The sequence below is a fragment of the Rhinoderma darwinii genome, chromosome 10, assembly GCF_050947455.1.
Source record: "Rhinoderma darwinii isolate aRhiDar2 chromosome 10, aRhiDar2.hap1, whole genome shotgun sequence".
NCBI classification, from domain to species: domain Eukaryota; kingdom Metazoa; phylum Chordata; class Amphibia; order Anura; family Rhinodermatidae; genus Rhinoderma; species Rhinoderma darwinii.
In genome coordinates this window covers 103,432,344-103,447,161 of record NC_134696.1, presented here as the reverse complement: position 1 = coordinate 103,447,161, position 14,818 = coordinate 103,432,344, and the positions used below count along the sequence as shown (strand labels likewise).

Below are 14,818 nucleotides of genomic sequence, written 5' to 3'. Positions count from 1 at the left end.
GTAGCAACTAAGAGGTTTAACTATTTTGGTACCAGGAATAGATTGATTAGAAAGCACGGGGGGTCTTGTGCAGATCACATTGCTCCATAGCTGCACAACCTCCGTAAGCTGCGGCTAAAGCTGTAAGGATTTAGTAATACCTCACAAGCTGCTGTGTTGGCTTAATATTGTGTAAGTAAACGTTGCAATGTTGTAATTCTCATTACGGAGCATCTTACCCTGATGATTGCGGCTGATTTCGTCGGGTCTCCGGTTTCATACCCCCCACTCCTCCTCTACTATCGATGACTTGTGTCTGCTCAGCTGGGCCACCACTTGTAGAGCTCAGTATGTAGAAAGCAGATTACACTTCTCCACATGACGTCTGGCCCTTTAATTACTTGTTCCCAGAGTACAAATGTGTAAATGTTTTCATTAGTCCGGCCTCATTAGTCCAGTTTATCGTTGGCTGTAATCGGCTTATAATGACTTCACCCCAAAAGTAAATCCGCACAGGACAGAGGAGTCACCCATAATGGACAATTTTAAATATTTGGTCAGATATATATGCGCCATTGTCCCCCATACTTGGCCCCTGGTGGAGCGGGTCGGCCGTTTTGCATTTTTTTGGTCTCCGCACATCCCTCAGATCATTCTGATGATCGTCTCCGTACACACGATTGATTGATTTACGACCGATCATCCGTCCGCCGTGATTTCGCTCTCCATTTTGCCTATTTTCTTATAATATATTTTTTATGAAACATTTAACAGCCAATAGTCCTTGAATCTTCCAATTTGATCTTTCTATGGGAAAGCTGGGTGATAACTGATATGTCCACCTCAGATCCCAAATGGCTTGTCACCCAGCTTTCCCAGGTTACTGAATGATAGCGATACATCCAGAGCTATCTAAATGGCAGATTTACCATTCGAGAGCCATCTAGCTTACCAAGAATCCCTTGATTAGACGTATCCCCACCACCGGCCAGGGGCATTACTGTAGGGGGTGAAGAGGATGTGGTTGCATCAGGGTCAATGGGATCCTATTTGTATGCGGGATCCTCGCTGATTTTTTTTAAATATATTTTTTTCATGTTTTTTTTTATATTTTTCATGATTTTTAATAAAAAATTTCACGATTTTTTTTGTATATTCTTTACATTTTTTCAATAATTTTTTCGTATATTTTTTCATGTTTTTTTTTAAATAGTTTTTCACGTTTTTTTAAATAAAAAAAATTCATGTGTTTTTTTTTAGGGAGTGGCCAGATCCAGCTGTGGCAATTCCTCCTGGAACTCTTATCGGACAGCGGGAACGCCGGCTGCATCGCCTGGGAAGGCGTGAATGGAGAGTTTAAGATGACGGACCCCGACGAGGTGGCCCGGCGCTGGGGGGAACGCAAGAGCAAACCCAACATGAACTATGACAAGCTAAGCCGGGCGCTGCGCTATTACTATGACAAGAACATCATGAGCAAGGTGCACGGGAAGCGTTACGCCTACAGATTCGATTTCCAAGGAATCCAGGTGGTCCAGCAATCCCACAACAACGACCCCACAGGCTGCAAATATCAGGACGGGAACTATTATACCCAGCAAGCCAAGACGACTGTGCCACTACCCCCCCACCACCATAACCAGTCCACTGCCCTGCCTGCCATCATACCAGTGCAGTACTTCAGCACGCCCCCTGGTGGTGGACTGTATCCAGGGCAGACAAGGCAACATGGCGGCCAATTGGGGCAACATATGGGACTTTACTTCTGAGTCACCGGACGACAGTGCGGACAATGAACTGCAAAAGCGAATTCTTAAAGGGATGTATATAGAGAAACTTCTTAGTAAATAGGAGCCCCGAGTCCAACCAATATGGCCGCCATTACTGCTTGTATAGGCGGTCACCCAACTTTCCCAGATTCCAGAATGGCAAATCTATATGATAGAGGTTCGATTACCGCACAGCTAGAAGGATTCGATCTGTGCGACACCCCCGGCCATATTGATGACCCAGCTTTCCCAGGAGACAGATATAGCTAGGAACAAGGACGTCTAATATTGGGGTGTCTCATGGTGCAGGGGTTACATGGGACTGCGATCTGCGCTGGATTACGGGGTCTCTCTGCTCTGTGAATCTTGTATTGGGGTTTTTTGATCTGTTATTTGTATTTTACCTATTAAATTTATCAGGCTTTGACTTTTCTTCTAGTTTTGCGCCTTCGTTATAATCGGAGGTCAGATTGGCGGCTCCGTTTTTTTTCCTATCGCTGCCACAGAGTCTCCTGGTACCAACCTCTCCTCGGAGCTCCGCCATCACTTAGTCAAGGGGGTGGTCCGGCATCTCAGGGGACTCCAAGCTATTGTTCCCTGTTATCAGCCAGTTCAGGCTGATAGAAAGTTTACACCCCCCCTTATGTACGCCGGTTCAGTTTCCCCCGTATTCAGGACCTTATATGAATGACTGATCGATCAGGACGCAGGGATCATATGTAGGGACCCGTGACGGAGAATGACACCCCCATATCCTGCAGAGGTCACACACATCCTGTGACGCCGCACGCACAGCTGCCTTCCTGTTTATCAGGAAATAGGACAATGGGCAGAAATGCTTCCCACAATGCCGTGCAGCGGGAGCGAGGCGGGTATAGGGGGCACCGGTATAAGTGAAGCCGTGTACACAGGATATGCAGCAGAACACGAGGCGGGGGCTGTAACGGGGTGCAGACTGTATGAAGGTGCAGTTATGGGGACACCGTACTGCTGTCATAGGGTGCGGTGTGATAGGACAGGATTATTTATAGGGAGTAATTAGGGGCGTGCAGTGATAGCGGAGATCTTCATGAAGTAGTTATGGGGTACAGTGAGAGTATTCTTTCATAGGTTGTTCTCATGGGGTGCAGTGTGATATGAGGTATACGTCCATAGGGTATAGTTATGGGGGTACTGTGTGAAATGTATACTTCCATAGGGACTAGTTAAGGGGGTGCAGAGAGATAGGAGGTATACTTCCATAGGGAATGGTTATGGGGGTACAGTATGATATGAGGTATAGTTTCGTAGTCAGGATTTATGGGGTACAGTGGGATGTGAGGTATAGTTTCATAGGGAGTAGTTCTGGGGGTACAGCGTGATGAGGGTATACCCTTCGGTTTAGTTATGGGGGGTGCAGTGAGATAGCAGGTATACTTCCATAGGGAGTAGTTATGGGGGTGCAGTATGATACGAGTGTATAGCCTTCGGTTTAGTTATGGGGTGCAGTATGATACGAGGGTATACCCTTAGTTTTAGTTATGGGGTGCAGTATGATACGAGGGTATACCCTTAGTTTTAGTTATGGGGTGCAGTATGATACGAGTGTATAGCCTTCGGTTTAGTTATGGGGTGCAGTATGATACGAGGGTATACCCTTAGTTTTAGTTATGGGGTGCAGTATGATACGAGGGTATACCCTTAGTTTTAGTTATGGGGTGCAGTATGATACGAGTGTATAGCCTTCGGTTTAGTTATGGGGTGCAGTATGATACGAGGGTATACCCTTAGTTTTAGTTATGGGGTGCAGTATGATACGAGGGTATACCCTTAGTTTTAGTTATGGGGTGCAGTATGATACGAGTGTATAGCCTTCGGTTTAGTTATGGGGTGCAGTATGATACGAGGGTATACCCTTAGTTTTAGTTATGGGGTGCAGTATGACACGAGGGTATACCCTTAGTTATGGGGTGCAGTATGATACGAGTGTATAGCCTTCGGTTTAGTTATGGGGTGCAGTATGATACGAGGGTATACCCTTAGTTATGGGGTGCAGTATGATACGAGTGTATAGCCTTCGGTTTAGTTATGGGGTGCAGTATGATACGAGGGTATACCCTTAGTTTTAGTTATGGGGTGCAGTATGATACGAGTGTATAGCCTTCGGTTTAGTTATGGGGTGCAGTATGACACGAGGGTATACCCTTAGTTATGGGGTGCAGTATGATACGAGGGTATACCCTTAGTTATGGGGTGCAGTATGATACGAGTGTATAGCCTTCGGTTTAGTTATGGGGTGCAGTATGACACGAGGGTATACCCTTAGGTTTAGTTATGGGGTGCAGTGTGGTAGGGGAGTATACAATGCGCAGTGTGTGGCATCTCAGACGAGACCGCACAGCGGGTACACAGTTATGGGGTACAGGCCGTGTGACTATTCCCAAATAACAAAATTGGAGGCAAAAACATGAAAAAAAAAATTGAGAATGATTTTATTTACACTGTACACCGGTCCAGAGCGGGCGGCACACGAGGGTCACACAGGCCGAACATCATAAATATCTTGTAGGAACGGCAGAGAAGACGTCCAACTCATTCCTGCCGGGGGATCTATAGGTAACAGCGCCACCTGATGGTCACTATTAGTGGTGCAGCTGATCTATGGCTTCCTCTGCTACCAGACAAACCTATAAAAACATTCGGAAAAACCAAGACCTGATTGTTCCTATTGTTCTACATTTGGGGCCGGAGCAGCCAGGGAGAAATCAGAACCGGACTGAAGACTTGAATAAAAGGGGATTGTGGGTACTGGGCAGACGTCCGCCCTGATCGGGGTGACCGGGTAGGAGCAGGACCCGTCATTCTATATATTCAGCAGGTTAATATCCGTCTATTGTTATCTGAGGCCGAGCTTCTTCTTTTCCCGCTGTTTCTTGCGCACGATATCGATGTTGCGGTCCTTCCACATGCTCTTCCTCAGCTTGATGGGCCGAGAGCCGACATATTTACCTGCGGAGGATGAAATGCGTCAAGTAAGAACGACGACCGGAACGTCTCGACAGGAGCAGGACCCGTTACAATGTCTCAGAGCTTTTCTCAACCAGGGAGGGTTATCAGCCTATGGATGTGAACGAGAATGTTCCTATTCACTGACTGCAAGTTTCTAAACCATTTTCAGGATCTCTGCTTGCTGAGCTTTTCACTCTACGATGATGAATGTACATAAGAGGCTGAACCCCCCCCTAGAGAGGGTCTCGAGACGCTAGACCTGAAACCCCCCATCTCCACCTCCACTCACCGTTCATCTCCCTCATCGCCCGGACGTAATCATTGGGGTCTTTGAAGCTCACGAAGCCGTACCCCTTGGTTTTGCCCGTGCGTTTGTCTCGAATGACTTTGGCCTTCAGGAACGAGGGGTAGCGGCTGAAAGCTCGGGCCAGGATGTCGTCGTTCACCTCGTTTCCAAGGTCTCCGCAGAATATCCGGAAGTCGTCTGTTGGGTTTAAGACATTGAGCCAAATTTATTTATATATTGTGGACGTTAAAAATGTCTCTTTACGGCGTCGTCACCGGACGATCTAACGGTGAAATCACAAGGAGCCTCTGATCTTCACCGCTATTCCCTTGAATGCTGCGATCAAAGCGAACCGCCGCCACCGCAGCATTCAAGGGGTAAATGAGAAGGGGGTGGGAACCCTGTGACACGATCGAGGGACATACCATATATGGGCAGACCGCTCAGGGTCCATTGAAGGACCCCAGGGCTGTCTGACCAGGTTTCCCGTTGTTAGGGCAGACGGAGGTACTCGTGTAAAAATGATTATTGTTGGCAAAAGTATCGTTTTGGTATCGAGCATCGCAATATTACACAAAGTATCGGTATCGAAGTCCAAGTTCTGGTATCGTGACCACCCTATACCTGGCACAGTCCAAAATGTTATAATTAAGGCAAGATGATGTGCCCCCCCTTCAGTACTGAGTCTGGCCGACAGGTTCTCCACGTCCAATATTGCGGCAGTGCTGAAACCGCCCACCCTTTATCACCCTGCACTTCGGCCCCCGAGCAGAGATATCGGGGAGGGCAGTGTCTGGAGGTGTGAGGTTTATGCCCCCCACCCCCCCTGCCATTCCCGAGCTCTAGAAAATATCACACTGATCTGTCATTGGCTGCTGAGTGATAATCAAACAGAGATGGAGATCGCCTGATCTACATGCAACATTTCCGATAGACAACAGCGCCACCGTGTGGCATGAAATGGCTTTGCATCCACACGAAAATCCCTTCCTCAACCAATAGAACCCCATTGCTGCTCCCATAATGGAGCTCTCACCCAGCCGGCTTATATTCCTGAATGGCAAACCCGTCAAGTTAGGCAGGGACCCTGGATAAGATTTGGAACAGATATACCATGCAAGACTCTAGCAAAGCTGAGTGATAACCCATGTGGGAGTAGTAACGTCACCCAGCTTTCCCAGAAACCAGACATGACATCAACCCCATGAACTCTGCAGCTTCTGATGTCACGAATGACCTATATATATATATGGGGGCGCTGCTGTCAGCAATATCTCTCCAGTCCTCACCCGTATCCCACTCCAGGAGGCTCTGATCTTCCCAGGAGGTCCCGGCTGCGGTGCGTATACAGCGCTTCAGCTTCTCCGGCTTCATTTTCTTCTTGTCTTCCTGCACCGGCTCCAGTACAATCTATAAAACAATGACGGTCAATGGTGTAGAGAGGTAGGACTACAATCCCCATCATCTCCAGCAGCGACAGACACCGACCTCAGGCTGTACGGGCTCTACCTCCGGCATGCTGGGACCAATCACGGTATCCTCATAACTTAGATCCTTGTCGTCCGTCACGGCCGGCGGTTCTGGGACTTCCTCCTAAAACGACGACATGAGAAACGCGATGAGACTCCGCTGGAGCGGCAGAGGGGTGAAACCAAAGTGATAAAGGGGGGACCCACCTCTACCTTCCTTACAGGAGGTGCCGTATAGACGGTGGGTGCAGCCTGAATGACTGTGGGGTTCATTTTAGGAGAGGACTGTACCACAGGGCGAGGAGGCGGCGGCATCGGACCCACCAGGGCCGGCTGCAAGGAGAAAAAGTCATTTTCAATTTCTACCCTTTTAAATCACTCGGATAATAACAATAAGTTTGATAAAACTTGCTTCTTGGATTACTCCAGTCACACCCAGAGCTGCAATCTTACTACATTGTATTGTGGAAGTCTTGGGAACGCAGCTCTGGATGTGACTGGAGTATAAAGCATGATGCAATCCCTAGAAGACGACTCAATTAGATGATATGTAGATTTACGCTGCCAAATTTTGAAGTCGCTTTGTCTCCGAGCAGGAAGACTCACCGGTGGGCCCGTTCTCATGTTCATGGGGGGAGGAGGCATGTGACTCATGAGTGGCGGAGGAGGACCGTGCATCGGATGTGACATCAGAGGTTGTGGGGGAGGCATTCCGGGGTGCCGAGGGCCCACTGGCAAAGGAGGAAAAAAAAAAAAAAAAAAAAAAAAGGGTGTAAGATTACCAATTGTAATGTATCAAAAAGTGTTTCAGAAGCAATAAAAGAGAGTGACTTACTGGATCGGTGCTGCTGCAGGACATGGGGGATGAAGGACGGCCGGGGCATCCCAGCGTGAGATTCGGAAGGTCTCTGCAGGGCATGGGGGATAAAGCTGGGCCTCATGAGTGGGTGTCTTGGGGGTGGGATTGCTATTGAAAAACAAAACAAAATCCATGTGAGAAAAAAAAAAAACAACAATTTTGGAGCCTCTAATATTTGCTGAATCAGACCGACAATTCCACTGCAAGATCACATTATAGACGGCTGCCCGGCAACGAGGAAGGATCATATACACCGAGCAGCTTACACATGGAATATACTACACAAACAGTTTATAAATAGATTATACTCCAGAGCTGCACTCACTATTCTGCTGGTGTAGTCACTGTGTACATACATTACATTACTTATCCTGTACTGATCCTGAGTTACATCCTGTATTATACTCCAGAGCTGCACTCACTATTCTGCTGGTGGAGTCACTGTGTACATATATTACATTACCTATCCTGTACTGATCCTGAGTTACATCCTGTATTATACTCCAGAGCTGCACTCACTATTCTGCTGGAGGAGTCACTGTGTACATACATTACATTACTTATCCTGTACTGATCCTGAGTTACATACTGTATTATACTCCAGAGCTGCACTCACTATTCTGCTGGAGGAGTCACTGTGTACATACATGACACATGTGCAGCTCTGGAGTATAATACAGGATAAGTAATGTAATGTATGTACACCGTGACTCCACCAGCAGAATAGTGAGTGCAGCTCTGGAGTATAATACAGGGTGTAACTCAGGATCAGTACAGGATAAGTAATGTAATGTATATACACAGTGACTCCACCAGCAGAATAGTGAGTGCAGCTCTGGAGTATAATACAGGATGTAATTCAGGATCAGTACAGGATAAGTAATGTAATGTATGTACACAGTGACTCCACCAGCAGAATAGTGAGTGCAGCTCTGGAGTATAATACAGGATGTAATTCAGGATCAGTACAGGATAAGTAATGTAATGTATGTACACAGTGCCTCCACCAGCAGAATAGTGAGTGCAGCTCTGGAGTATAGTACAGAATGTAACTCGGGATCAGTACAGGATAAGTAATGTAATGTATGTACACAGTGACCCCACCAGCAGAATAGTGAGTGCAGCTCTGGAGTATAATACAGGATATAACTCAGGATCAGTACAGGATAAGTAATGTAATGTATGTACACAGTGACTCCACCAGCAGAACAGTGAGTGCAGCTCTGGAGTATAATACAGGATGTAACTCAGGATCAGTACAGGATAAGTAATGTAATGTATGTACACAGTGACTCCACCAGCAGAACAGCGAGTGCAGCTCTGGAGTATAATACAGGATGTAATTCAGGATCAGTACAGGATAAGTAATGTAATGTATGTGCACAGTGACTCCACCAGCAGAATAGTGAGTGCAGCTCTGGAGTATAATACAGGATGTAACTCCGGATCAGTACAGGATAAGTAATGTAATGTATGTACACAGTGACTCCACCAGCAGAATAGTGAGTGCAGCTCTGGAGTATAATACAGGATATAACTCAGGATCAGTACAGGATAAGTAATGTAATGTATGTACACAGTGACTCCACCAGCAGAATAGTGAGTGCAGCTCTGGAGTATAATTCAGGATGTAACTCAGGATCAGTACAGGATAAGTAATGTAATGTATGTACACAGTGACTCCACCAGCAGAATAGTGAGTGCAGCTCTGGAGTATAATACAGGATGTAACTCCGGATCAGTACAGGATAAGTAATGTATGTACACAGTGACTCCACCAGCAGAATAGTGAGTGCAGCTCTGGAGTATAATACAGGATGTAAGTCAGGATCAGTACAGGATAAGTAATGTAATGTATGTACACAGTGACTCCACCTGCAGAATAGTGAGTGCAGCTCTGGAGTATAATACAGGATGTAAGTCAGGATCAGTACAGGATAAGTAATGTCATCTATGTATACAGTGACTCCAACAGCAGAATAGTGAGTGCAGCTCTGGAGTATAATACAGGATGTAACTCAGGATCAGTACAGGATAAGTAATGTAATGTATGTACACAGTGACTCCACCAGCAGAATAGTGAGTGCAGCTCTGGAGTATAATACAGGAGGTAACTCAGGATCAGTACAGGATAAGTAACGTAATGTATGTACACAGTGACTCCACCAGCAGAATAGTGAGTGCAGATCTGGAGTATAATACAAGATGTAACACAGGATCAGTACAGGATAAGTAATGTATGTACACAGTGATCCCACCAGCAGAATAGTGAGTGTCGCTCTGGAGTATAATACAGGATGTAACTCAGGATGAGTAATGTAATGTATGTACACAGTGATCCCACCAGCAGAATAGGGAGTGCAGCTCTGGAGTATAATACAGGATATAACTCAGGATCAGTACAGGATAAGTAATGTAATATATGTACACAGTGACTCCACCAGCAGAATAGTGAGTGCAGCTCTGGAGTATAATACAGGATGTAACTCAGAATCAGTACAGGATAAGTAATGTAATGTATGTACACAGTGACTCCACCAGCAGAATAGTGAGTGCAGCTCTGGAGTATAATACAGGCTGTAACTTAGGATCAGTACAGGATAAGTAATGTAATGTATGTAGACAGTGACTCCACCAGAAGAATAGTGAGTGCAGCTCTGGAGTATAATACAGGATGTAACTCAGGATAAGTAATGTAATGTATGTACACAGTGACTCCACCAGCAGAATAGTGAGTGCAGCTCTGGAGTATAATACAGGATATAACTCAGGATCAGTACAGGATAAGTAATGTCATGTACACAGTGACTCCACCAGCAGAATAGTGAGTGCAGCTCTGGAGTATAATACAGGATGTAACTCAGGATCAGTACAGGATAAGTAATGTAATGTATGTACACAGTGACTCCACCAGCAGAATAGTGAGTGCAGCTCTGGAGTATAATACAGGATATAACTCAGGATCAGTAATGCCATGTACACAGGGACTCCGGTGTTTGTGTAGATTTATTCTATATGTAACGTGGTGTCAGAGCTGGATTTAGGATTTTGAGGTTACACTTCTACAATAAACATTCTTATAATCACCACAGAAACTTATTCTAACCTGGTCCAACAAACTGCACAGGGGGCATCATTAGAGGAGGCATCACGTTTGCTGCTGCGGCTGCTCGGGCATCCAGACTCTGCTGCACCTGTGATGGGAAAACATTAAATACATCAGTTAGTCGTGTCATACGAAGGCTGTAATGGTGGAACTGCAGTGGTGGCTCCTTCTGAGCCTGACATGGAGACGACCCCTCACCTGACTGTAGGTGTTCGTTGCTATAACAGGACGTATGACAGGTAGGGCAGGGGCACGTAGGACAGGAACGGCAGGGATGGCCAATGGAACAGGGAGCGGAACGGATTCCCCGGGAGGCGGAACTACAGGGGCGCCCAGAACCTCCTGTTCAAACCTGCAAAAAAAAATAAAAAATTACAAACACAAAGAAAAAAGGTCTATAGAGGAGAGAACTGGCACCCCAACATTAGTAATGAGCCACTGATCAGCCGTAACATAATACCTCTGCCAGGCGAAGTGAATAGCATTGATCTGGTTACAATGGAGCCTGACAATGAAGCAGCAAGTGATCCCGGTCTCATGGGGGTTAGTACTAATCAAAAGTGCTTCAAGGAAGGAGAACCGGTGAACCAGCGACAGGATCGTGTGCCATTGAGGCTCATTGATGTGCGGGGGAGGGGAGGCTACCCAGTCTGGTCCGATCCCACAGAAGATCTACTGTACCACAAACTCCTTCTAGCTACGATAGAAAGGTGACAGGACTCGCAGAGCTGCGCGTGCTGTATGTGGGGCGGTGAAGCCGCAGACCGGTCAGAGCGCCCATACAGACCCCTGCCCACCACCGACAGCGCCTACAATGGGCACGTGATCAGCAGAACTGGAGCAATGGAAGGCGGCGCCTGGTCTGGTGAATCATGTGTTACATCATGTGGACGGCCGGGTGCAGGTGCCTCACTTACCTGGGGAGGAGATGGCACCAGGATGCATTATGGGAAGACGACAAGCCGGCGGGGACCGGGTGATGATCAGGACAACGTTCTGCTGAGAAATCGTGTCCTGGAATTTACGTGGATGTGACACGTAGCACCGAGCGAAACGTTGCTGCAGACAAGTGCCCCCATCATGGCAGCGATATTCCCCGTCAGCAGGATAACGGCCCCCGCCGAGCTGCAGCATAACGGCCCCCGCCGCGCTGCAGCATAACGGCCCCCGCCGCGCTGCAAACATTGTCCAGGAATGATAAGGAACACCATAAAGACTTCAATATGTCATCCCCAAATTCCCCAGATCTCAATCCTATCGATCTGTGGGATGTGCTGGCGAAACGTCCGATCCCCGGAGGCCGCACCTCACACCTCGCAGGATCTGCCGCCACGTCTTGTACCACAGACCACAGGAACCGGCAGACGTCTTGCGGAGTCCAGGCCTCGCCGGTCACTGCGGCACGTGCGATCCTCCATCCGTAGCCGGGACGCGTTAATGGACAGTTCTTGACACGATCACCAAACCGCACGTTAGATTCTGCGTCTCATCACACGACGGTCTCCAGATTTCTCAGGGGCGCACGGAGATCTGGAAACTGATTTTTTTCCCGGAAACTCGTTTAAAAGTCCTGATGTGGACGACAGAATTTTAGGACTGTGGTCGGTAACTTAGGGCTCGTCAGCTCTCAGGGTACGCTGGGAGTTGTAGTTTTGCACGTGCGAGGTCTAGGACCCCAAGCGCCTAAATCCAAAACAGACCTTGAGCACGGAGAGATGCTACTTAACAGTGGGGGGGGGGGAAGTCGCCATGACAACTGCACGACCCCCTGAGAGTAAAGTATACGGATCCTAGAATTACAGTAGAACCGGTGCGCGATACTTTACGTGCTTCGTACGGTTGCCTTGGAGACAGTCAGTTGTGAGTACAACAGATGGGATCGGCTCCTCCGGCTTTAAAAAAAACTTGGGAACCCCTCTCTACGCCATTCATACCCCCTAATAGGCATCTCATATTAATGTGAAACCAGAAGTTCCAGCAGGGCCGTCCACCCATACAACGTCTGACATCCCCACCCCCCTCCGAGCTCAGGGCATCACTCACAGCGCCATCTCCGCCTCCATCTCCTTCAGTTTCTCCTCCCCGCTCTTCCCCGCCATGATGCCGCTACTCAGGCACGGAACAGTCGCGAATCTTCTCTTCGTCTCTCCTCTCCAACATACACAGGTTTCGCCGCGGCGCACTGCTTCTACGTCACTTCCGCTTCCGACTCGACGTGCGCTGCACGCTTTACGTTTGGGGTGGTGCCACATAGTGTACGCAAACCGTCGCTATTTTGCTTCGGTGCAAAGTGAGGGCAAAATTTCTGTGTGTGACTGGAAACTGAACGTGCCGCGTAGATGCTGCCGTAAAGGATCCGCGCCGATACTGTTCTATTTTTGTAAAGCATTATGTAGATATTGTAACAGTGTGCCGGCTCATACCGCAATTGTCTTAGCGAAAGATAGGCCTTGTTGCCTATAGTAACCAATCAGAATGCAGCTTCCATATTCTTTGCAACCAATGACAATACATTTTGTTTGTTATCTGCGCTTCAAAAATGAAACATGGACTCTGATTGGTTACTGTATTCAGTACAGTTTAGAAAATGAGTGTTGTATTCTTGCGGGTTGCTATGGGCAACATAACCACTTCTTGTGGCTGTTTTGGATACTTAGGTTATAGGGTCCTCGTGTACGGACCTGCTGCATGTAAAGATTACAATACTAATATCAATTAAATGGGTACTCCCATCTTATAATGTTATGGCATATAAGAAAGATGTGACATGCGTGCCCCCCACACAGTATAATGCCCCCATAACTGCCCCCCACACAGTATAATGCCCCCATAACTGCCCCCCACACAGTATAATGCCCCCATAACTGCCCCCCACACAGTATAATGCCCCCATAACAGCCCCCCACCCAGTATAATGCCCCCATAACTGCCCCCACACAGTATAATGCCCCCATAACTGCCCCCCACACAGTATAATGCCCCCATAGCTGCCCCACAAAGTATAATGCCCCCATAGCTGCCTCCACACAGTATAATGCCCCCATAGCTGCCTCCACACAGTATAATGCCCCCATAGCTGCCTCCACACAGTATAATGCCCCCATAACTGCCCCCCACACAGTATAATGCCCCCATAACTGCCCCCCACACAGTATAATGCCCCCATAACTGCCCCCCACCCAGTATAATGCCCCCATAACTGCCCCCACACAGTATAATGCCCCCATAACTGCCCCCCACACAGTATAATGCCCCCATAGCTGCCCCACAAAGTATAATGCCCCCATAGCTGCCTCCACACAGTATAATGTCCCCCATAGCTGCCTCCACACAGTATAATGTCCCCATAGCTGCCTCCACACAGTATAATGCCCCCATAGCTGCCTCCACACAGTATATTGCCCCCATAGCTGCCTCCACACAGTATAATGCCCCCATAACTGCCCCCCACACAGTATAATTCCCCCATAGCTGCCTCCGCACAGTATAATGCCCCCATAGCTGCCTCCACACAGTATATTGCCCCCATAGCTGCCTCCACACAGTATAATGCCCCCATAACTGCCCCCCACACAGTATAATGCCCCCATAGCTGCCTCCACACAGTATAATGTCCCCATAGCTGCCTCCACACAGTATAATGTCCCCATAACTGCCCCCACACAGTATAATGCCCCCATAACTGCCTCCACACAGTATAATGCCCCCATAGCTGCCCCACAAAGTATAATGTCCCCATAGCTGCCTCCACACAGTATAATGTCCCCACAGCTGCCCCCACACAGTATAATGCCCCCATAGCTGCCCCCCACACAGTATAATTCCCCCATAGCTGCCCCCACACAGTATAATGCCCCATAGCTGCCCCCACACAGTATAATGCCCCCATAGCTGCCCCACAAAGTATAATGTCCCCATAGGTGCCTCCACACAGTATAATGTCCCCATAGCTGCCCTCCACACAGTATAATGCCCCCATAGCTGCCCCCACACAGTATAATGTCCCCATAGCTGCCCCCACACAGTATAATGTCCCCATAGCTGCCCCACACAGTATAATGTCCCCATAGCTGCCCCCAGACAGTATAATGTCCCCATAGCTGCCTCCACACAGTATAATGTCCCCATAGCTGCCCCCACACAGTATAATGTCCCCATAGCTGCCCCCACACAGTATAATGTCCCCATAGCTGCCCCACACAGTATAATGCCCCCATAGCTGCCCCCACACAGTATAATGTCCCCATAGCTGCCTCCACACAGTATAATGTCCCCATAGCTGCCCCCACACAGTATAATGTCCCCATAGCTGCCTCCACACAGTATAATGTCCCCATAGCTGCCCCCACACAGTATAATGTC

General features: G+C 47.9%; 3 protein-coding genes across 4 annotated transcripts in view; 2 read left to right on the top strand and 1 right to left on the bottom strand.

Moving 5' to 3' along the window:
• Nucleotides 1-2,175, top strand: part of LOC142661657 (Friend leukemia integration 1 transcription factor-like) — a 29,565-nt gene extending 27,390 nt beyond the window's left edge. For both annotated transcript variants that reach the window (XM_075839079.1, XM_075839081.1), the window contains exon 9: nucleotides 1,240-2,175. In XM_075839079.1, coding sequence (XP_075695194.1) covers nucleotides 1,240-1,748 — 509 coding nt within the window. In that variant the 3' untranslated portion in view covers nucleotides 1,749-2,175. The remainder of the gene's footprint in view (nucleotides 1-1,239) is intronic.
• A 2,022-nt stretch (nucleotides 2,176-4,197) lies between these two features.
• Nucleotides 4,198-12,746, bottom strand: RBM42 (RNA binding motif protein 42). Its single transcript, XM_075839078.1, has 10 exons — nucleotides 12,500-12,746; nucleotides 10,655-10,808; nucleotides 10,457-10,544; nucleotides 7,327-7,458; nucleotides 7,098-7,222; nucleotides 6,699-6,824; nucleotides 6,511-6,615; nucleotides 6,312-6,432; nucleotides 5,026-5,220; nucleotides 4,198-4,736 (listed from the first exon to the last, which is right to left on the bottom strand). Exons 1-10 carry the CDS (start codon nucleotides 12,706-12,708, stop codon nucleotides 4,624-4,626), a joined length of 1,368 nt encoding a protein of 455 aa, XP_075695193.1. The 5' UTR covers nucleotides 12,709-12,746; the 3' UTR covers nucleotides 4,198-4,623.
• A 256-nt stretch (nucleotides 12,747-13,002) lies between these two features.
• Nucleotides 13,003-14,818, top strand: part of KMT2B (lysine methyltransferase 2B) — a 20,845-nt gene continuing 19,029 nt past the window's right edge. The window contains exon 1 of the mRNA XM_075840925.1: nucleotides 13,003-13,029. Coding sequence (XP_075697040.1) covers nucleotides 13,003-13,029 — 27 coding nt within the window. The remainder of the gene's footprint in view (nucleotides 13,030-14,818) is intronic.

Bases quoted from the DNA above. Each gene is read 5' to 3' on its own strand.
- RBM42 (XM_075839078.1), bottom strand. From the start codon at position 12,708: ATGTGGCACCACCCCAAACGTAAAGCGTGCAGCGCACGTCGAGTCGGA. The intron at 5,221-6,311 runs GTGAGGACTGGA...TAAACCCAACAG, and splicing joins CCTCCTGGAGTGGGATACGG to ACGACTTCCGGATATTCTGC. The intron at 4,737-5,025 runs GTGAGTGGAGGT...CATCCTCCGCAG, and splicing joins GGCGATGAGGGAGATGAACG to GTAAATATGTCGGCTCTCGG.